This window comes from Rasamsonia byssochlamydoides (genome assembly GCF_041956645.1).
Source record: "Rasamsonia byssochlamydoides strain NRRL 3658 unplaced genomic scaffold VTN77scaffold_3, whole genome shotgun sequence".
NCBI classification, from domain to species: domain Eukaryota; kingdom Fungi; phylum Ascomycota; class Eurotiomycetes; order Eurotiales; family Trichocomaceae; genus Rasamsonia; species Rasamsonia byssochlamydoides.
Genome location: NW_027192386.1, coordinates 637,299 through 658,896, shown reverse-complemented (window position 1 = coordinate 658,896; position 21,598 = coordinate 637,299). Strand labels below are relative to the sequence as shown.

The following is a 21,598-nucleotide window of genomic DNA, read 5'->3' as shown; positions in this document are numbered from 1 at the left end:
AAATACGCGCAACCCATTGTAACCAAATACCTCAAAAGAACCTGCCAAAAAACCGTCATAGACCCTCCTTTGCCGATGACTAAGAAAGAACAATATTGTACATGAAAAGCAACAAGCACAACCGTCATTAGACTGCCACTGCTGGTGTCCATTATGGAGTGAGGACAGGAACCTTCCAAAGGCTACAACATCCTTCACAGGCAGCCGTATTTCAGCAGCATCTGCGATCTGGGGCTCGGCTATGACGGACAATTCGTAATGAAGTGAAAACAACTGCTTTCTCACAGTTGTAACTTGTGCATCTTATCATGAGCCCTGTTGTAGTGGAGTCTCAGTGTTGTTGGACTGCGCTTCGTCCTCGAGTTGTTGGACTTCCTTGCCATTGTCTAGCACCCACAACCTGAGAAAGTCCTTTCCATCAAATGCTCGTTCAACAGTAATCGTCCTTCCGTCTTTTTCGATCTCCCGCGTGTATTTGCTCCGCGTCGGGGCCATCGTTTTGGTGACAAAAGGGGTGAGCTCCACCAGGGTCAGAGAATGATTCAAACGAGGGGCCGACATCAAAACTCACTTTGAATTCACTGAGCCGCTCAGGGACGACGTAGGTGCGCACTTTCTTCCAGTCGATCACGTAGGAGCCGTTCTTCGCAAAAAAGCCCATAGAACCGGACCGGGTTCCCTTGTAATACCCTCCATTGACTTGTTTTGTAGTAAGACGCAGACGCGCCATCATGGGCTGAGATGGCTTCATGTTTGGCAATGGTTATAAGCAGCCATGCACGTCTGGACGGGAAGACTTTCTCGAGACAGACGTCGAGATGTCTCTTGTGGTGGAAGAAGCCGCAGTGACAGCTGCGGAATTTGAGATGACGCTAGTAGGAGTAGCTCCGCCCCGGGAGAACTTTTTTAATCGCCCAAAAAAATAATTGACCCCACAACTTGAAGTGCCGCAAGGAGCTAACACCGAAAATTTCTTATGATCTACACATATCACCTACAGCGATTTCGAGCTGCCCCCCGGGAAAGATTTTCTTTAACCATGCCCGGCAGAAAGGTGAATTTGCGCGGCCCCAAAGACGAAGTTGCCCGGAAACCGAAGCCGAGCAAGAAATCCAGAGGGGGCCTGGACGCCCTCGCCATTGCAGAGGACCAATTTCCCGAAAGAACAAAAATCCGGCGTAACCGCCTTGGAGAAATCAATGATTTTTCGAAGCGTAAACGTCCGGGACAAGATGGAGAAGGTCCGGATACAAAACGGCTGAGAACAGAGAACGAAACCTCTGACTTCAGCGAAAATGGCGGAAGTGACAGCGAAGGTCACGAGTGGAAGATAGGAGAGGTCAACAGTGAAGATGACAGTGAATTAGATAGCGATGAAGCTATGGGTTCAAGCGACGAAGAGCGTTTCGAGGGATTTACCTTTCGCGGGAGCTCCTCAGGGAAAAAATCGAAAGCCAAGCGCGCTTCGGCCTCTACGAAACGCAACAGGGAAATGGATTTGTCGGAAGATGTTGTTGACGAGGGAGGATCCTCCGAGGATGACGAAGAAGATGATCTGGGAGAGGACGCGGTAGACCTAGCCACCGCTTGGGACATGAATGCTTCAGACGACGAAGTTCCCGATAAATCTTCAAAGTTGAACAAGGATAGCACCAGTGACTCGGAGACCGACGGGAGTAACGACGACGATGACGACGACGACGATGATGATGATCTTAGTGAGGATACAGATTTATCTATCTCCGACGATGACGGGGACGCCGAGACTCAGAGTGGGCTTTCGAAACTTCAAAGTTTTGTCAATTCTATGGAAACTACTACTGCCGGCAAATCGTCTCAAAAAGCCAATCGAGGACAGGAGAACAGGGTGCCTACGGAATACGGCTTAACATCTACGCGGAAGCTCACTGTCGCAGATCTTATACCCTCCGTAACCGATTCTCGCTTGAAGAGCTCTCTGAAACACCTAAGTTCAACTGCGAAATCCAAATCTTCCGGTGTGCCTGGAAAGCTAGCCGCCCCTCTTCCCAAAAGGCAACAGGATCGACTCGAACGAGCAGCCGCTTACGAGAAAAGCAAGGAGACATTGGATCGATGGATTGAAACTGTCAAGGCAAATCGACGGGCTGAGCACCTTTCCTTTCCTCTTCCTGATCCTGAGGTGCAGCAACTCCCCAGGATAGGTCCCGTCAAACCACAGACGGATCTTGAAAACACAATTCAAACGATCTTGGTGGAAAGCGGCCTCGCGGAATCAAATGAGAAATCTGCAGAAGAGCAGATCCAAAAGGCTGAAGAGCTGGAAGCGAGAAAGCTCTCTCTTGAAGAAGTACGAGCCCGTACTGCCGAGCTCCGCAAGCGTCGGGAGCTATTATTCAGAGAGGAAGTCCGTGCGAAGAGAATCAAAAAGATTAAGAGCAAGTCCTATCGCCGAATTCATCGAAAAGAGCGTGAGAAGATGGCGCAATTGGAAAGGCAAGCGCTTATTGAAGCTGGTATCGATCTCGATGAAGAAGAAAGAGAGCAGAACGATCGACGAAGAGCTGAAGCACGGGTGGGCGCCAAGCACAAGGAGAGTAAATGGGCGAAGAGTCTCAAACAAACAGGTCGTGCTGCCTGGGATGAGGATGCCCGGCTCAGCATGGCAGATATGGCACGAAGAGATGAGGAATTGCGGAAAAGAATTGAAGGCAAACGCGTTAGTAACGCGGATGAGGATTTCCTTGGCTCATCAAGCTCAGAGTCAGAAGATGACAGAGACCCATGGGACGAAGAGGATTCAGAGGCAGAGGCTCGGAAGCTCCGTGAAGACCTCGACGCCCTTGATCGTGAGGATGATGCGACAAACATAACTGGCCCACACTCAAAGCTCATGTCGATGAAGTTCATGCAAAATGCCGAGGCTGCCCGGAAACGGCAGAACGACGAGGAAATCAAGAAGCTCCGGCGAGAATTAAACGGTGATGAATCCGAACCTGAAGAAGTCGAAGGGGGTCGCAAGAAGTTCGGCGGCTCGAAAGCTGAAAGTTCTCAACAACCAGTTGTCTCGCGTTCGAGAAATGAGTTTGAAGAAGCCCCATCATCTGAAGATGAAGAATTGGACATTCCTGAGTCGACTACTCGTAATGCCCAAACCGCCGCTAATCATACCGGAGATCAGAAAGCCAAGCCGGCTGCACAGCCTGCGAACGGCTCAAAGGCCACCATCAGGAAAGAAGACGATCCTCCAGAAGAGAATCCTTGGCTGACCCAAACCACTCGCAACAACCGTAAACGCAGCGCAGGAAACACTGACCAGAGTGTCACTATCTCAGTAAACGGTCAGAGTGAGATCTCCACCGTTGACCCTAAACCCGCTCCCCGCAAGGACAGTTCACATGATGAGGCGACAACTCATCAACCTCGTCAGAGCGGCGACCAGGATGATGACGCAAGCGAGAGTGACGATGACGCTCATACCCCGATCCTATTAAAGAACCATGATCTGGTCAAGAAAGCTTTCGCTGGAGATGAGGTCGTCGCAGACTTTGAGAAGGAGAAGCTTGAGACCATTGAGGAAGAAGGGGACAAAGTCATCGACAACACGTTGCCGGGATGGGGTAGCTGGACTGGTGCAGGTATCAGCAAGAAGCAGCAGAAGCGTCAAAAACGCTTTCTCACCACCATCGAGGGGGTGAAGCCAGAGCAGCGCAAGGACGCGAAACTTGACCGCGTTATCATCAATGAGAAGCGAGTCAAAAAGGTAACATTCATCATCGTTCCACTTTGGCAATCTGTCTCACAGGCGTGGAAAAGGCTAACTTGTTCTTAGAACATCAAGTATCTCGCGACTCAGCTGCCTCACCCCTTCGAATCAAAGCAACAGTATGAGAGGTCTCTTCGTCTCCCTATAGGGCCAGAGTGGACCACCAAGGAAACCTTCCAGGACGCGACAAAGCCTCGTGTGATGATCAAGCAGGGTATCATCAAGCCCATGGAGAAGCCTATGATCTAACGCAGGCTTTCTCTCCGTGGCATCGTTGAGCGATGACCGTTAGATGTAGACAGGACTTCCGGGGGTTTATCAGCATTGGCTATACTTTGGGTTAGGTTTATGGAAAAATTGTTTTTCTGTAGTTAGTTATGAGCACGAATTCCTTTCTTGAATAACAACATCGGTCGGAGTCTCTCAACTGTTCCAGTCCTTGCAGTTACGAGAAGCTAGAACGTGACCATCCCAGCTCTCGTCATAATATATCGGTTCCCGTCGCACATGATTTTTGCTTTAGCAAGTGTTGATACCAAGGTAATTAGATATATCTTTTCGGATCGTTCTCAAGTACTCCGTACGACTACCTCCGTCTGGGGACTGGGTACGCCCATGGTTCTTGGTTTCGTCATGTTATCATGGTCGGGCCAACCTCGCATGGCTAAACATAACATTACGTAATCCACCACTCCATCGCACACATGAACTTGCAAAACAATCCGGGGGAAGAAAAAAACCACACACTGACATGTGGGTTACTCTTGCATGATTTCATCTTGCATGGCGGGGTTGACTTGCATGCCGAGGGCTGGCGGGAGAGCGGGGATACGGGCTCCGATTGGGCCAGGAACATACCTCGTGGTGGTGAGGAATTAATCTCATACCGTTACGAGGAGATCGTTTGCACAACGATACTCTCCAAATGAGCGGCTTCAGCCTGTCATTTCTCGCAATTGGCCATTGCTCCGTGTTTCAAGGGGTCACATCTCTCATGGAAGGTTGAACAGAGGCTGCACGGGGAACGATCATTCTTCGTTCCTACACGAGGAATTCATGTCTCCAGCCTCTTGAAAAGATTTATATACGCCTTGTAAGCATGTGCATTTCCTTTCTTCTCATCCTAGCTCGAAGGTGGAATTCAGCCACGCTCCCTGGTTGCCCCTGTCATTCTATCCGGGAGATCTGAAGACTACGTTGTCTGCAAGCCCTTCCGGCTGTTGTTCCAATGACCTCCCGAAGTCAAATGCACAATCCTTTTTGATTGTATTATACTTCAGTCATTCTCTTTATTTATCCTGTCCTTTCAATATGGAGCATCAATTTGTTTGCCTTTTTACCGTCATACTAATATGGCTCCAGGCAACCAGGGGTGCCTACGGTCTTCCACAATTTGGAAGGGAACCGTCGCAGGCAGCCCAAGTGGCGGGAATCACTTCTTTCAAGACACAGTATCCTCCACAGACCGATAGGTTTCTAATTCCTACGACCCAAGGAGTGAGTGTGCCGGGCATGCTTGAATGGCATCTGCTAATATGCGTTTTCAGGTTTATTATTCCAGCTTAGAGCGCGAAGGGCATCCAGCGCTGCCACCCTTCCCCACTGTCATCGTGTATAAAACGTCGCCTCCAGAGATTAGTCCTTCAGGCACAGAAAGCCATCCGTCAAACAGTCCTTCCAGTTCTGTGTCCCAGGTGACAGTGGCCATCACTGTTACAAGTCAAGCGGTGACAGCTAGTTCAAGCGTGAGCCCCACGCTACCGAGTTCTGGTTCAAAGGCTGAAGGTCCCAAAGTGTCCGTTACATCTGTAGCTCTTTCGACCTCATCTCCTGAAATTCCAGGACCCGCGGAAGGAGCAGATACCCCTTCGACCATGGCTAGCCAGGATGTGTTTCAGCCGGTCTCGTTGGATCCTATTCCAACGAACATCAAGTCCAGAGACGACCATCCGGTTCCTAAGTTGGGAATTGTAGGTGTTTGACTTCCCGTAAAGCAATGACATGTCTGACAGAATGTGGATAGGTTAACGCCACCGGTCCCATCCAAACGAACAAATTCTACGCCGGATTTTTCTTGGGAAATCGGTCAACCCCAACGTTTACTCACCCTTACAGCCTCTCGTGGGCTCAAGGAACGGGCAATGCGGGGAGCTGGGGTATGAGTATCTCTCACATCGATGCTGACCTGCTTGCCTTTGGTCAACCGAACCCTCAGATTCCCGGCAGCCCAGCGAGTCATTATATCAATCCAATCGGTATCCAGTCTATGATCTTGTCGGCTACTGAATTAAGCAATTCCACCGTACTCAACGTTGAACAACCCACCGGATTCTCTGCTCGGATCATCTTACGGCCCCACAATGGTTCCAGTCAGAGTATCACGTTTCCCATTGTCCAAGGCATGGGATACGTAACTGGAGTGTACTCGGGCCTGCAGCCCATTATCCAAAGCAGCGTTTTCTTTCAAAAAGTGGTATCAGCAGGCTCTCCGCGGCCTGGTGTCTTTAAATATCGGGTAACATTAGAGGACAACAAATCCTGGCTCGTGTATGTCACCCCTGCTAATGGAACAAATCCTGACCTGCGACTTCTTTCGCATACCCTTCTTCGTGGGCCTCCTGGCTTCTCAGGGACCGTTCAAGTTTGCAAGAATCCTGCCGGCGACGCTGGCGAGAAATTCTTTGACAATTCTGCTGGTGTCTATCCCGTGACAGCCAATATAACTGGATCGATTTCAAACACCACCGGAACATACCGCTTGAGCTGGGAGAAGGCTGGAAAGGATGCCTCAAGTACCCCTCTCTTGATGTTTGCATTGCCACACCATGTTGAGTCATTTGACGACAACACAAGAGGTCGCCAGATTGCCCTTCAGCTTCGAACCACTACAAAGGGCAACGCCACCGCGGTGATAGGAGAGAGTTGGACCATGGTGGAGCCGGATCTTCCAGTGGACATGGGGTTCGCGCCCTGGTCTCCCTCCCTTGCTAGTGTCACACGCCTCTCACCGGCCATACAACAAGCCATCCGTGATGTTGCTCCCACCGAGTTACAGCAGGATATGGACGCCGAGACCAATCTCGATAGCATGTACTTCAGTGGCAAGGCATTGAGCAAATTTGCTACTCTGGTCTACACAGTCCACACGTTGGCCAATCACCCTCAATCGGCGGCATCAGCCTTGGATACTCTCAAGAAATGCTTTGCTCGATTCGTCAATAATCAACAGAAATGGCCCCTGGTCTACGACAATGTGTGGAAGGGGGTCGTATCTTCCGCCACGTACGCAACCAACGATTCCGGGATCGACTTCGGCAATTCATACTACAATGATCACCACTTCCATTACGGGTACTTCATCCATGCTGCCTCCATTATCGGCTCCCTTGACCCCAGCTGGATTGATGCGAACAAAGCCTGGGTCAATATGCTCGTGCGTGACGCTGGGAATTCCGTAGCCAACGATCCCTACTTCCCGTTTTCTCGAGCGTTTGACTGGTTTCACGGACACTCATGGGCGAAGGGACTGTTCGAGTCCTGGGATGGCAAAGATGAGGAGTCCACGTCCGAGGACGTTATGTTTGCCTATGCAGTGAAGATGTGGGGGCGCACCATCGGGGACAAGAGCATGGAAGCGCGAGGGAACCTCATGCTCGGGGTGCTGAAGCGATCTCTGCGGAATTACTTCCTGATGGAAAGTACCAACAAGAACCAGCCGCCCCAGTTCATCGCTAATAAGGTGACTGGCATTGTGAGTGCTTCATTCGGTACCCGCGTTTTTATACTCCGACTAACGGTGGAACAGTTGTTTGAAAACAAGGCGGACCACACCACCTACTTCGGTACCAATCTCGAATATATTCAGGGGTATGCACATTTATCTGTCGCCAGTCTAGTGTTTGTAACTAACTGAAGCGGCAGAATTCACATGTTACCGCTTCTGCCTTGTTCCGCTTATACAAGAAGTCAGACGTTTGTGACAGAGGAGTGGAATGCGATGTTCGCACCTAATGCCTCAGATCCTGCCTCGAACGTGACGGGAGGCTGGAAGGGCATTCTATATGCCAATCTGGCCATCATTGACCCGGTAGCATCCTATAAATTCTTCTCTCAACCCAACTTTGACTATAGCTGGATCGATGGTGGTGCCAGCCGGACCTGGTATCTTGCATATGCCGCAGGTAAGTTCCGTCTCCTGTTTTCCCTCGGCCTGTCTACTGAACATGAAGTAGGTCTGGGTGGATCTCCCTGAAATGCGGGTATCGATCGCCGTAGTTCATCCAACAGGAGGTATACCTGCGCGGTGATTTACAGCTTCTTGGACATCTCTTTACAGCAGAGTTCTGCCGCTTGCAAGCTCCTGCATTGGTACCTATATTCGGTGTATATTGGATTTGCTTTGGATAGTTCTGTACATATATGTATTTGTGGTATAGATGGCAAGGGTACTCAGGTCTCCCACCATGGTCTATTTATATCATCTTCGCTTAATCACTATTTATCTATTTATTGGAAAGATAGATTAAACAGCAAATAGAATTTATCGGCAATCTGAAAAGAGATCTTATTGTAGGTGCTGAATATCAACTGAGTCTGCCATGCCACAAAATGGATGTGATATGACGTCACATCCCCAGACGCCGGGACGCCTGAGGCCACAGAATGATTTTGCTGAGTCATCCTCTTATCAATCTGACGCATTCTGTTATTCTGTTCCGGACGGCAAACTGTACACCTAATTCCTGTGTCACTATCCATTGTACAGCAATGTTCACGAGTCAACGACTTGAGAAAAACACATCAATGTGGTCCAGATCCGGCGCTTTCTGGCACTGACTTAGCCAATAACAACCCTATGGGGCATTGTAGGCGGAATCAGATAAGTTAGCGTCACACACTGTGACACTCCCCAGACCCTGATCTTTGTGGCAGTGCAATCTTGGCAACCGAGAAAGTGACGACTGATTTGCTTGACTTAGTGACGGACAGGGACCCTGGTTGGCGGTCATTTCCTTCCGGTCTTGGTGAAACAATAAGACTCTCAATCTGAGGGGACAATGGTCCATGATGAAGCATCCTGATTACGCCAGTCATTAGCGGTGGTGGCCTCATCTCGCTTGGAGAGCTCGATGGATTATGGCCCGCAGAAGCTCGGACACAAGGACCCAGTTTTTTACCTAATTCAGTCAAGCTCATCCTCCGCGCGTTACTGCCGGGACTCCGTGGCTCAAGAGACTACATGTATTAACCTCTTTCCCCTCCAGTTCCTCTCTCTGCCTGACTGTACATAGTACGGCGATGGAAAATTGTCCGTCTCCGTTTACAGTCAATTCTTTATTCATTAACTTCCGTGTCTCGCAATTTCAATTTCTCATCTTCAGGTCCGAGGGGCGAAGAGGTGAGTTGGTTTTCTGGGTTCTCGTGTGGGTTTTCTTTCCGCCTCCGAATCGCATGCATGTAATCATGCTGGGCAAAGAGGCTGTGCATCCATCATCTTCCCCATGTTCACCCACATTCAATTCCTAGTCTGAATAACCTTTGCACCATGGTTCCCTGAGATGTGACATGGCATGCGCATTGCTTGGCTCGGTCTGTCGGTAAAATACCAAATTTTACCAAAGTAAAAGCTGCCAATCTGCACCTACATCATCCCATCACGTTGCTCTCTTTGTTTCTGCGTGGCTCGAACATCTAGCGGGGTTCTTACTCCCCCAATGCTGGATAGGTCAGGCCTCTTTTGGGCGCGTATAGGAATTGATCCTGAAATCAAACAAAACTGTTAATTGGCTTGCAGTAGTGAGGGGATCTGGTGCTGACTACGCAATGAGCTTTCAGTGTTTAGCCCTTGCCAGCGAAAACGAAGATCGTTATTAAGGCTTTTCTTGTAGGGTTTGACAGACAAGGCAGACTTCATCTTAATCTCCCCGGCGATTGATACGCCTCGGAACGATCGTCGAACCGTGGAAACAATCCCCAAAGGACGTGTGGCTTGACCTTGTCATTTCCCCCCTCTCTTTGTCGGTGGTAGCTCCACATACCTCCTCCAGATCTTTTCTTGTCCTGCTATAGCAAAAATCTAGTCTCTCCTTTATCTGGACAGGGCTCCTTCGTCTCCGCAAATGGGTAGGTGCCGCGTTGCTCCTGCTTCTTCACCCGCTCCTTCTCCCTTCATCTTCTCTTCTATCGCCCCCATCTCTGTCTCCCCCTGTCACATATGACTCTGGCGTTGAACCACATCAAGCCCTCTTCTGTCTCTTGTGTACACAGGCCTTCTGGCAATATCGTCATCCATGGAAAGTTCTGGCTTGAAGATCGATGTTTGATTCTGCATTGCGCTAGACCTACGCCAGAAGCCCAAGCATACGTTGCTGACATTTGAGATCATTCACCGCACCGTACAGCTTCCAGAAACATTTTCAAGGTTTTCCGAAGTTACAGCTTCGGGAGGGAAGGCAGGATGACTAGAAACGGCTCGGCAGAACCCCACGAGCGGACGAGACTGCTTGGCCATGAGCCAGACTACCGCGAAGCGATCTCAGCAGCGGAGGCCCCATGGTTGAAAGACACGCGCATCTGGGTTCGGTGGCCTCTACAGACGGTCCACTTGACATGGGCAACCCTCATCAGCAACTATGTCAATGTCCTCCTGATCTTTGTGCCTTTTGGTATCGTTGCCGGTGCTCTTCAATGGAACCCAGCCCCCGTTTTTGTCCTGAATTTCTTCGCGATTATCCCTCTCGCATCGTTGCTCAGTTTCGCGACGGAGGAGCTGGCAGCGACAATGGGTCAGACCCTGGGCGGCTTGATGAATGCGACGTTCGGTAACGCCGTCGAGTTGATCGTATGTCTTCCGCACATTCTTCTAAGATCTTTCGAACATGGTTGACATTCCATTTGCTCGTGTGCAGGTCAGCATTATAGCTCTGAAAGACCACGAAATCCGTGTCGTCCAGGCGAGCATGCTAGGCAGTATCCTTTCCAACATCTTACTTGTTCTGGGTTGCTGCTTTCTGGCTGGAGGCCTTCGATATCACGAGCAACGCTTCAACTCGACAGGCGCCTCGACCATGTCTTCACTGATGGCTGTAGCATCCGCATCATTGATCATCCCGGCAACCCTCTTTGCTGCGCTATCGAATTCCCATGGATCTGACCCGGTCAAGACCCAGCACAACATTCTTCTGCTCTCTCACGGAACAGCGATCATCCTCCTCATCCTCTACCTCATGTACCTGTACTTTCAATTAAGATCACATTCGGATTTTTTTGAGGATTCCGGAAATGCCGAACGTCAGGAGGCAGAGGAGGAAGAGGAGGATCACTTGCTCAATCCTTTTGCTGCAGGCGTGGTCCTGGTCGTCGTGACCATTCTTGTCGCAATTTGCGCAGAATATCTCGTTGGAAGCATTGAAGGCATCGTGGAGAAAACCGGAATGAGCAAGACCTTCATTGGTCTGGTGCTCATCCCTATCGTCGGCAACGCGGCTGAACATGTGACTGCTGTTCTGGTCGCCTATAAGAACAAGATGGATCTCGCCATCAGTGTCGCAATCGGAAGTAGTCTGCAGATTGCGCTTTTCGTCACTCCGTTCCTGGTGATTCTGGGCTGGATCCTGGGTGAAGAAATGACGTTACGCTTTCAGACTTTCGAAACTGTCACATTCTTTATCTCGGGTCTTGTCGTTACCCTCCTTATTCAGGATGGAAAGTCGAATTACCTAGAAGGAGGACTTTGTCTGGGAATGTAGGTGGCCTAGTCCTCCGTTGAGATTTTGCCTTCCTTGGTGGTCTTGCGCTAACTGGAATCTTTATTCAGGTATATCATTCTCGCGATTGCCTTCTATGTCTATCCTGATGATGTAGCTGTGTAATTGGGTGGCTCTGCCGTCCTCTCCAACACGATAGAGAGATTCACGCAGTCACAACGGGCCTGCAGGAACAAGCTTCTTAGCTCAGGCTAAGAAGTTCCCTGTGTTCGTCAAACAGGATTCTCCTTTTTCTTACGATCTGTTGTACGTTGTACTATACGTTTTTGGCTCTTGGCGGAAAAGCTATTGATACCAGAGTTCATTATCGCCGATGCCATGGTACGTATGTTTATGCTTTGGCAGCTGTCGCTGTCATATCCAATTCGACTTTGCAATCACATACTCTGCTGTTCAGTATCATGACGATTATAATGGGAGGTCGGGTTTTGTGGATTTTCGGCTCTTTGTGCTGTACTCGTGGGCGGGGTTGTCTGTGAAAAAGCAAATAAATTGACCAGGATTTCTGTAGCCTAGCAATAACCTTGTACCTTTGTCTGGATTGAAAATACGAGCTTATGAATCGCGCTGTCTTTATTTCTTTGGGAGATTTGAATGTTGTACAGGAGCTCTGGGAACTCTGTTGAGATTTCTGGCCGAGTCAAGAGAGGGAGATGAACTGTGATGATTATACTGTTTCAAATGCAGAAACCTGTAAATCGCAAGATTCATCTACGTTACAAGCCTTACGGGTCTCGCTTCGCTCGCCTGGTTTTGGACTTTGAAGAGAAAAAATAGGTACTTGTTCTATATGCCTGGGACTCTCTTGGCCCCCAGGCCTAGGTACTATGTACACCTACTATATAAGTAGTTTTTTTTATCTACTTTGTAGGCGGGCTCCCTACTTATAATATTCTCTTTACCATATTTTTTTGCATTAGGTAGTCTTCATTATCTACTTTCCAGGTGGGCTCCCTGCCTATATTCCTTGCTACATATTATTCTTGCCATATCCCTTAGTAATATTTTATTTGCCTTTATTACTAATATATATATCTCTTGCTAATAGGGGCTAAGCAGATTTTATGAATAAATTTAGCGTGGGATACTTATGTATATGTTGCTTTTTACAGCCACGTGACAGTGTGCAAAAACGGATTTGAATGTTTTATAGTATAGGGAATTTGCCAGATCGAACAGTGGACAGCACATGTGTGTAGATCATTAATTACTTGTTTTTGAAGTGAATTGAGCCATTCCAAGCACTGTGGACAGTAGATGACTAAGCACGGTGCGGGACGGAAAATCGTTTGATCTCGGCGACGAAACTTTGGCAGGGAAATTCAATATCGGCTATCGAAGTCGCGACCAGAAACTAATCTCCTGCTCGTCCCGGTTGCGAATATACACTTAACACGGACTAGGAATTTCTTCCCTGTCCGATTTCCAGCGGCCATTTGCTGGGTTGGTCCGAATTGACCATGCCTCCCCGGCTCAATCTCTTTACAGCGCGAAACGCTGTTTCCATCCTCCGCCAACCATACTCCTCCTCCTTCGCCGCGTCTTCGCAAAAAAATGGCGCTTCATCCGTCAGGTGGCCGCATGCCGCATCCTCTAGCCTTGGCGTGAGAGCCAGCCCGTGCTCCGCACATCTGCAGCGGAGGATGAACTCGACCAGTTCAGGCGGAAAGCCAGAAGAGAGAGAGCAGCCAAAGGGGCCGAACCAGGACCAATTGCCTCATGTGAGCGAGGAGGCTGCCGCGATTGACAAGATCATGAGTGGGAAGAAATGTGATGGTGGTGCTCCCGGGACCCCAGAACTTGAACACGGTACTCCGGTCGACGAGGTCGGTCAATAATTCTTCTCTACTTGCATTACGGAGTTGAGGCCGCATGTTAATGGCACTGGGCCGCTGACGATTTATTCCCCCCATAGATCCTTCGACGTGACAAGGACGCCTTGAAATACGCTCCGAAGGTCTTCCAAGATCAATGGTCGGGCTCGAAAGGCGCTCGTTCGTTTTTGACGTCGGCGAGACTCAGACAACAGGAATTACAGAATGTACCACCGGCTCAGGAAGCTCAGGAAGCTCAGGAAAGTCAGGAAGACAAGTCGGTCTCCGTAGTCGCAGACATGATCGCCCGTGCGACAGAGGAAGCGATTGAGCGAGAAACCGGGCTGAAGTTTCACATGCCCCAGTTGCCATTGCCTCCAACGGAGAACGTGCGGCATCGGTACGATCCGGTGGTGGAGCAGTTCACCAAACTTCTCATGAAGGATGGGAAATTGAGTATGGCGCAGAAGGTATGTCTGCCTGTACTTTTACTAGACTCGTATAATTGAAGTCTCTAACTTAAACTACTCCAACAGAACATGGCGTTCATCCTCGACTTTCTTCGCACTGCACCGCCACCTCAGATCAACCCCAAGCGCCGTCTCCTTACTTCCCTGCCGGCTCCCCAACTCCCTCTGAATCCCGTTCTCTACCTCACGGCCATTGTGGACTCCGTTGCTCCGTTGATCAAAATCCGACAACAGAAAGGTATTGCTGGTGGTGGTGCAGCAGTCCAGATCCCAGTTCCTTTGGCGATGCGCCAGAGACGTCGCCACGCCATCAAATGGATCATAGATGCGTCGGACCGACGACGAGACAGCAAGCTTGCTGTGCGAGTGGCCAATGAGCTCGTAGCCGTCGCTGAAGGTCGGAGCAGCGTATGGGACAAGAGAGAGCAGGTGCACAAGATCGGTGTTGCCGGCCGGTCCAACCTGAAGCTGGTTGCTCCTGGTGGCCGGAAGGTTTAGCCAACGGTGATATATTGATGCCTTAATGTATGGGCTTTGACTCAACATTTTGTTTATTCTTAGCCATATGCATGTAACATTATAAATCTGGGGTTTTTAATTGTTTTCTGTCCTACAGTCCTCCTCTTTCTGGGCCTGAGGATCTCATCCGACACGTATCTGTTGGTGATGCTTATACGGTGAATTGCAATATGAAGAAATAGTTGTTCAACACTCGCAATCATCTAGGTAGAAAGGGCGTCATTCCTATGTATTACTGTTCCTAGGCATGATGTGCATCCGATCGTTTTTGCCCCGCCTTTAGTTAGCACTCCGATCTGTCAAGCTGATTTGGCGGTCTGCCGCCGCTGCCGCTGCTGCCGCCGCTGAGGAATCCCAATAATTTCCGACGACACGATTGCTACCACCCGGGCAGCCTATCATTTGTCGACAAGGCATATGCGCATGCACCAGTGACAGGTCCTCGTTGTTTGCTTCTGTGCGACCAGAACTTCTTTTTTAATGCTGCGCAAAGATAGCTGCCAGCTCCGTCAGCCTCCTCACCATCTTGACTCCTCGCAGCAGAGACAGATACGCGGCCGTGGCTCCATCACCGGCAGCAGCATCATCGCAGAGCATCGAACTCGTCGATCTCGATTCCGTCCCTCCCGCTGAACAGCCACGTGGGCAAGCACCATCCCGTGGTGGTGGTACGGCTGATCGGGCCACTGCGGATCGTGTGACAGAACGTGGAATCGGTGGGAGAGACGGTGGTGGTCAGAGGGAGGCTCTCTACGAAGCGTCGTCGGGAGACTGGCCGAGTCGAGTTGGCGGTGGTAGAAGTGGCATCAGAAGACATCTCCTCTGGGCCGAAGCTCTCAAACGCCGGCCTCGACCAGGACGCGAGAACGGAAACGCCGCCAACATGAAGTTCTCCCACAGCATCCAGTTCAATGCCGTCCCAGATTGGAGTGCCCACTATATCGCATACGATAACCTTAAGAAGTTGTACGTTACACCCGTTTTCTGATAACCTACACACGCGGTTCACGATCTGACATCTGCTCACCAATTTGTTTCTCGTATAAACAGAATATATAGCCTTGAGAAGCAGGTCAATCGCCGAGATGGCCATACCGCTGCAGACGCCGAGTCTGCTCCGCTGCTTGATTCAGCGGTCGATACCGATTCGATCTTCCGGCGGGCGCTGGACGCGGAGCTTGAAAAGATCTGCTCCTTCTACCAGCTCAAGGAACTCGCTATCTTCGGTGAGGTCGAGGATGTCGTGAAGGAGGAGTCTCAATATACGCTCAGTACCGATGGCGTCAACATGGATCCCGTGAGTGAGACCGTGATCAAGACGCGGACGTTAAGCTTTGGGTCGCGGCCGCGTCCAGGCAGCATCTTGCACTCCCTGGGATTGAGACGCGGTCGACGGGAAAGCACTATTAGCGGCTCCGCTGGCGAGGAAGGCGAGGAAGATGATGACCGTGACAGTGATGATGATGTGGCGCCCGATTCGCCCGTAGACGAAGCGCGCCGAGCATTACGATCCCAACAGAGCCACAATAGGGACTCTATCGCGGTGTCTGACGGGCATCCAAGCGACTTGGCGGACTCGCGGCTCTGGGGCAGTAGCCGCCCGGCAACGCATGATGAACACTTTGCGGATCCACGATTTCTGGATCTCTATAATGCTGGCGTCGCATTGAAGCGACGGGCGATCAGTGTTTACGTCTCTCTCTGCGAGCTGAAGTCTTACATCCAGCTCAACAAGACAGGGTTTTCCAAGGCGCTGAAAAAGTATGACAAGATCCTGGATCGAAGCTTGCGACGTGCCTACATGAGCGGGACTGTCTCCCCGGCTTATCCTTTTACGGACTCGACAATGCAGCGTGTGGACGAGAACATCGCCCGAATCGAACAGGTCTATGCGGATGTCGTCACGAAGGGGAATCTCCCCCTCGCGAGAAGGGAGCTACGGCTACATCTGCGGGAGCATGTTGTCTGGGAGCGCAACACGGTCTGGAGGGAGATGATCGGTATTGAGAGAAAGGCACAGGCAGCCAACGTGGGAATCCGTCGGACCCTGCTGGGCGGCGACCATGATCCATCGACCGCACAGCGCCAAGGCGACGTGGAGATCCGAGCAAAAGTGATTAGCACTCCCCTGGGTCGATACTCTGTTCCTGAGTGGCTGTTCAGCCTGTCATTTCTCTCGCTGGTGGTCATCGTCATTATATTTGCGGTTCTGCTTTCGGTGCCCATTATGAAAAGCCCCGAGCAGCAGAATTGTCTGGCAATGTTGGTTTTTGTAAGCTTGCTATGGGCTACCGAGGTAAGAGAATTTCCCTGTGCATGCATTGCGCGGGGTTTCCACTGACACGGGTTCTGCCAGGTTATCCCATTATTTGTGACGTCCGTGCTCATTCCTTTCCTGGTGGTGGTGCTTCGGATTTTGCGATCGGATGACCAGCCTCACACGCGCCTAGACCCGGAGACGGCCACAAAGGTCGTGTTCGCATCGATGTGGACGCCAGTCATCATGCTCCTTCTGGGCGGGTTTACCATTGCGGCGGCATTGTCCAAGTACGACATCGCTCGTCGGATGGCTACTTTTGTCCTGAGCAAAGCGGGGACGAGTCCGCGGGTCGTTCTTGTCACGAACATGTTCGTCAGTATGTTTTTGAGTATGTGGATCAGCAATGTGGCCGCTCCGGTACTCTGTTATTCAATCATCCAGGTATGCAGATTCTTCACGAGTCTTTTTTTTTGTTGGTATCCCTGCTGATAATGGTCTAAAGCCACTCCTTCGGAACCTCCCGCCTGAGTCGAATTTCTCGAAAGCGCTGGTCATGGGAATCGCCCTGGCGGCTAATATTGGAGGCGCAGCCTCGCCAATTGCATCGCCTCAGAATATTATCGCCCTCGAGAACATGTACCCGAGCATCAGCTGGGGGACGTGGTTCTTCATCGCTCTCCCCGTTTGCATCATTTCCATTCTTCTCATCTGGGTTATGTTGCTGGTCACTTTCCAGCCCAGCCGGGGCACTACGATTGTGCCTATTCGACCTGTCAAAGACGGGTTTTCCGGAGTGCAATGGTTTGTCTCCATCGTCACGTTGGTGACGATCGCCTTGTGGTGCGTGAGCCATCAACTGCAGGAGACGTTTGGCGACATGGGGGTGATTGCCGTCATTCCGATGGTGCTTTTCTTCGGCACGGGCATCCTGACCAAGGAGGACTTCAACAATTTCCTGTGGACCATCATTATCCTCGCCGCGGGGGGTCTGAGTCTGGGAAAGGCCGTCACGTCGTCCGGGCTGTTGCACACCATCGCCAAGGCCATCACGGAGCGGGTGGCCAGTTTCAGCCTGTACGGAGTCCTGATCGTGTTCGCGGCGCTGATCTTGGTGATTGCGACGTTTATCTCTCATACAGTCGCGGCCTTGATCATCTTGCCTCTGGTGCAGCATGTAGGCCTGGGCATGGAACACCCTCACCCGAACCTGCTAGTCATGGCCAGCGCCTTGATGTGCTCTGTCGCAATGGGTCTGCCTACAAGCGGTTTCCCTAACATGAGTAAGTTTTCCTCCTTCTCATTACATCACTAGACCAGTCCCTGACCATGTTTGATCGTTTCCAGCCGCTATCATGATGGAGATCCCCAACACGGGCCAGCGCTACCTCCGAGTCAGCCATTTCCTCACCCGAGGCATCCCAGCGAGTATTATCTCGTTTCTTGTTGTCGTCACTGTGGGCTATGGGCTGATGTGTGTTGCTGGCCTGTAACAAGCATATCGTCATGACTCATCACCGTCTTCTTCCTGTCCTGTCCTGTCCTGTCATGTCACGTCATATATATAGGATGCCAGTACTCGATTTTGATTGATCCATTGATCCGCTTAACGTCCTTTTTCGTTTAGTTAGGGTGTTCTTCCGAGGTTTTAGAAGCGCTGGTCTGTTGGTCTAGTCTTGGTCTTGTCCATAATCTGCATGCATGTGATGGTGATGATTATTCATGGCAATTTTAGATACCTTTTTTTTTTCCTTTCTTAGTTTATTCTCGTCTCATCTCAGTTATGTTGTCTGTCTATAGTCCACACGCACGTCCGTCTCTCGGATCTTTTATGTCCTTCCCTCTTACGGCATATATACATAGAGAATGATTTCTAGTTTCTACGATCTTGGATTGGCTATCTCGTCTATCTATCTATCTACATGGGATCGATCTTTGGTGTAGCGTAGAAAAAAGAAAGCCTTAAGAGTACGCTCCTATTCAACCACTGATCGACAAGATGAAAAAGGAAGAATTTGTTATTTGGGACGGAGTGGGAATGTTTTATAAGTCTGACACAGTTTCCTTGAAGGCCGGAAGTCTTTTGGTGAATAAGAATAGGTGTGGATGAGGAAGCCCAATTCCTGCACACCTACCTTGCCGAGGCAGAATGGCTTGGCGGTGATTCCCTTCACCTACGGAGTGCGGACAAAGTACGGACGGAGTACGGAGTACAGTGAAGCTAACCTCCTTCCGCTTCGGGGCTATGTTTGGCTAATGCGACAAGTCTAAACGGTCAGGTCTCTCTCTTCCCACCAGGCAACTCTTAACTACTGAGTACTCGATTACATTCGTTTGATTGAGGGTTTACTTTTCTACGAATACAATTTTCTCCCTCTTTGCTTTGATCATGGGCGACAAACAGGAGAAAGAAAGCATTGAGCGCAGCAAGCGCATCGTCGACCACATGAATGCAGACCACCAGCACTTGCTGCCACTGTTCCTGGAAGTCTACTGCCTAGTCCCCCGCAGCATAGCACAGTCCGCGAAGATGGAAGACGTCAGCCTCACCGAACTGGTCATCCGCGCAAACCGCACTCGCTATCGGGTTCCGTTCGAGCCTCCGCTCTCATCGCTCGACGACGTCAAGCAGAGAGTCATTGATATGCGTGACCACTGCCTGAAGACGCTGGGCATCTCCGATATCGTCATCAAGGAGTACCAGCCTCCGACGGGATCCCATGCCGTCCTGTTCATCATCTGCTTGACTACCTTCATCGCCTTCTCGCGGCGCAGCAACTTCTTGCCTGGGTCGATGCTCTACTCTCTCGTGCTGAGGCAAGTTCCCCGGTTCGCCGTGTTTTGCTACACAATCCAGCCTCTTCTTCTGAGTACCATGGTGGTAATCCACCTGTCCGAAGCAACCCACCTGGCTGTCAAGAGGCTCCGGCCACACCGCGTTCCCTTTTTCTCCCGGCTGTGGTGGTGCTGGGTCATTGACGATTTCATCACGGGATTCACGGCTTTGCTGAGATTCGACGCCCTCGTGCGGAAGGAGAGGAACAAGAGGGAGAAGCATCGACCCAGTTTATAATCGATTGCAGGACGGAGGGAAATTCAATGCCGTTGCATTCTGTTGATCTAGATATGCACTTCAGCATTAGATTATGTACATACAGTACAGACATCGTTCACAGCTCCGCGTCCATTGAGAGGTCAAGAGAGAAAAAAAAAGTGATCTTCACTCCTCTCCATTTCGTACATCGCAGTGGAATAATAAGTAATTATAATAATTAATTATCTAGAAGATTGACGCATCCGAACTAAATGCCTAAATTACTGCACGACTAAAAGTAGCGCGCGGGCAACTCTCGGCTGGCGGCCGTTGTGCGCTAATCCGTTCTGGGACTAGGGCGCACTTTGGGGTAGGGCAATTTCGACAAGCGAGCCACACTGCGAAATTCAAGACCGCCGGCGACAAGCAACTCCAACAACTCGACTCGACAACCCACCCACTCTTGCCCGTCGCGCTGTTCTGGTGAAGGACTACAGGATACGAGGTCAGTTCATCCGCCTTTCCCTTAATTCCTTTGTTTTGCATTTTCCGGGACATTGGGATAGACTGGTGTGGTGGACCGTCGGGTTCTGGAGACTGGTGTGGGAAGAACATCTTCCAAGAAAAAGAGACGTCTCCGACACCTCCCCCTCCATATCTGCCGTGTCCTGCTTGGAAATTTTTCTCCCGTCGAAACGTTTTGCTGGAATTGAATTTCTCGCGTCTGACAATTGCTCCCCATTTAGTGGTCCAACTCATCAACCGCCAACATGGGTATTTCTCGTGATTCCCGTCACAAGCGCTCGGCTACCGGTGCGAAGAGGGCCTTCTACCGCAAGAAGAGGTATGGCGCGACACAGAAACAACAAACTTGAGGATTGGTTTTCTTACGGAGTGAATCTATACAGGGCTTTCGAGAAGGGTCGCCAGCCCGCCAATACTCGTATTGGCCCCAAGAGAATCCACCTCGTCCGCACCCGTGGTGGTAACACCAAGTACCGTGCTCTCCGTCTCGACTCGGGCAACTTCTCCTGGCCCTCCGAGGGTATCTCCCGCAAGACCCGTGTGATTGTGGTCGTCTACCACCCATCCAACAACGAACTGGTCCGCACCAACACCCTGACCAAGTCGGCCATCGTCCAGATCGACGCTGCTCCGTTCCGACAATGGTACGAGGCTCACTACGGCCAGCCTCTGGGCCGGAGGCGCCAGAAGCAGGCCGAGACGACTGAGGAGAAGAAGAGCAAGAGCGTCGAGAAGAAGCAGGCTGCTCGGTTCGCCGCGTCCGGCAAGGTGGAGCCTGCTCTGGAGAAGCAGTTCGAGGCCGGCCGTCTGTATGCCATCGTGTCGTCGCGCCCTGGCCAGAGTGGCCGTGTGGACGGATACATCCTGGAGGGTGAGGAGCTGGCATTCTACCTGCGTGCGATCCGGAAGTAAAAGACCAAAAACGGAAAACCAAAAAAAGAATGGATCTGTTGAAGGTTTGTTTCACGGGCCGACGACGACGGGGCAATGGGTGGTATCGGAGTTTCAGCAAATTCACAGAAATCATGTTTATGATCTGGGGCATCCGCGGATGCAAAATGTCTGTAGAGCTCTGAACTGTCTAACCAATCGGATGATTTTTCTTGTGTCCAGTCTGAACTCGCTCGTCTCCAGATTACTTCAGGCGTCTCGGGAAGAGAAAGGGCATGCTCTATGGCAGTTCTATTGAGGGCTTTGCTTTCTCCGCTCTGCGAGGGGCATGGGCTGGGTACAGACAGAGCCTAATAAAAACGAAAAAAATAATAAGCACAAATATATGCATTATAATCACGTTTCTAGATCGATTGTCGTCAGTGCCCTCTTCTAGTAGACTAGACACCGCTAGCCCCTACGACAGTACACTTACGTATCCTAGTATCAATTAGTACGTAGTACCTATTAAGATATTGTGTTCAGCCATGTGCCCCTGCCTATTATAATTATGGCCAGTCAAAGGAAAGAGCTTCTG

General features: G+C 50.6%; 8 protein-coding genes across 8 annotated transcripts; 7 read left to right on the top strand and 1 right to left on the bottom strand.

The window, feature by feature from the left end:
* Window positions 1-306: 306 nt before the first annotated feature.
* On the bottom strand, window positions 307-751 carry VTN77DRAFT_4298 (mitochondrial 54S ribosomal protein mL41; the record flags this gene model as incomplete). Its single annotated transcript, XM_069420341.1, has 2 exons — window positions 307-519; window positions 572-751. The coding sequence occupies 2 exons, from the start codon at window positions 749-751 to the stop codon at window positions 307-309; spliced, it is 393 nt and encodes a 130-aa protein (XP_069281969.1).
* A 288-nt stretch (window positions 752-1,039) lies between these two features.
* On the top strand, window positions 1,040-3,994 carry VTN77DRAFT_4297 (uncharacterized protein; the record flags this gene model as incomplete). Its single annotated transcript, XM_069420340.1, has 2 exons — window positions 1,040-3,742; window positions 3,812-3,994. 2 exons carry the CDS (start codon window positions 1,040-1,042, stop codon window positions 3,992-3,994), a joined length of 2,886 nt encoding a protein of 961 aa, XP_069281968.1.
* A 1,062-nt stretch (window positions 3,995-5,056) lies between these two features.
* VTN77DRAFT_4296 (uncharacterized protein) lies at window positions 5,057-7,997 on the top strand (the record flags this gene model as incomplete). The annotated part of the gene is made up of 7 exons (XM_069420339.1): window positions 5,057-5,071; window positions 5,108-5,242; window positions 5,293-5,715; window positions 5,769-7,496; window positions 7,551-7,612; window positions 7,667-7,926; window positions 7,978-7,997. 7 exons carry the CDS (start codon window positions 5,057-5,059, stop codon window positions 7,995-7,997), a joined length of 2,643 nt encoding a protein of 880 aa, XP_069281967.1.
* A 2,205-nt stretch (window positions 7,998-10,202) lies between these two features.
* VTN77DRAFT_4295 (uncharacterized protein) lies at window positions 10,203-11,616 on the top strand (the record flags this gene model as incomplete). The annotated part of the gene is made up of 3 exons (XM_069420338.1): window positions 10,203-10,586; window positions 10,654-11,489; window positions 11,562-11,616. 3 exons carry the CDS (start codon window positions 10,203-10,205, stop codon window positions 11,614-11,616), a joined length of 1,275 nt encoding a protein of 424 aa, XP_069281966.1.
* A 1,355-nt stretch (window positions 11,617-12,971) lies between these two features.
* On the top strand, window positions 12,972-14,293 carry VTN77DRAFT_4294 (mitochondrial 37S ribosomal protein uS7m; the record flags this gene model as incomplete). The annotated part of the gene is made up of 3 exons (XM_069420337.1): window positions 12,972-13,337; window positions 13,427-13,795; window positions 13,862-14,293. The coding sequence occupies 3 exons, from the start codon at window positions 12,972-12,974 to the stop codon at window positions 14,291-14,293; spliced, it is 1,167 nt and encodes a 388-aa protein (XP_069281965.1).
* A 904-nt stretch (window positions 14,294-15,197) lies between these two features.
* VTN77DRAFT_4293 (uncharacterized protein) lies at window positions 15,198-18,064 on the top strand (the record flags this gene model as incomplete). Its single annotated transcript, XM_069420336.1, has 5 exons — window positions 15,198-15,280; window positions 15,365-16,610; window positions 16,671-17,015; window positions 17,077-17,854; window positions 17,919-18,064. 5 exons carry the CDS (start codon window positions 15,198-15,200, stop codon window positions 18,062-18,064), a joined length of 2,598 nt encoding a protein of 865 aa, XP_069281964.1.
* An 896-nt stretch (window positions 18,065-18,960) lies between these two features.
* On the top strand, window positions 18,961-19,644 carry VTN77DRAFT_4292 (uncharacterized protein; the record flags this gene model as incomplete). The annotated part of the gene is made up of 1 exon (XM_069420335.1): window positions 18,961-19,644. The coding sequence occupies one exon, from the start codon at window positions 18,961-18,963 to the stop codon at window positions 19,642-19,644; it is 684 nt and encodes a 227-aa protein (XP_069281963.1).
* A 731-nt stretch (window positions 19,645-20,375) lies between these two features.
* VTN77DRAFT_4291 (40S ribosomal protein eS8) lies at window positions 20,376-21,042 on the top strand (the record flags this gene model as incomplete). Its single annotated transcript, XM_069420334.1, has 2 exons — window positions 20,376-20,449; window positions 20,514-21,042. 2 exons carry the CDS (start codon window positions 20,376-20,378, stop codon window positions 21,040-21,042), a joined length of 603 nt encoding a protein of 200 aa, XP_069281962.1.
* Between the last annotated feature and the right edge of the window lie 556 nt (window positions 21,043-21,598).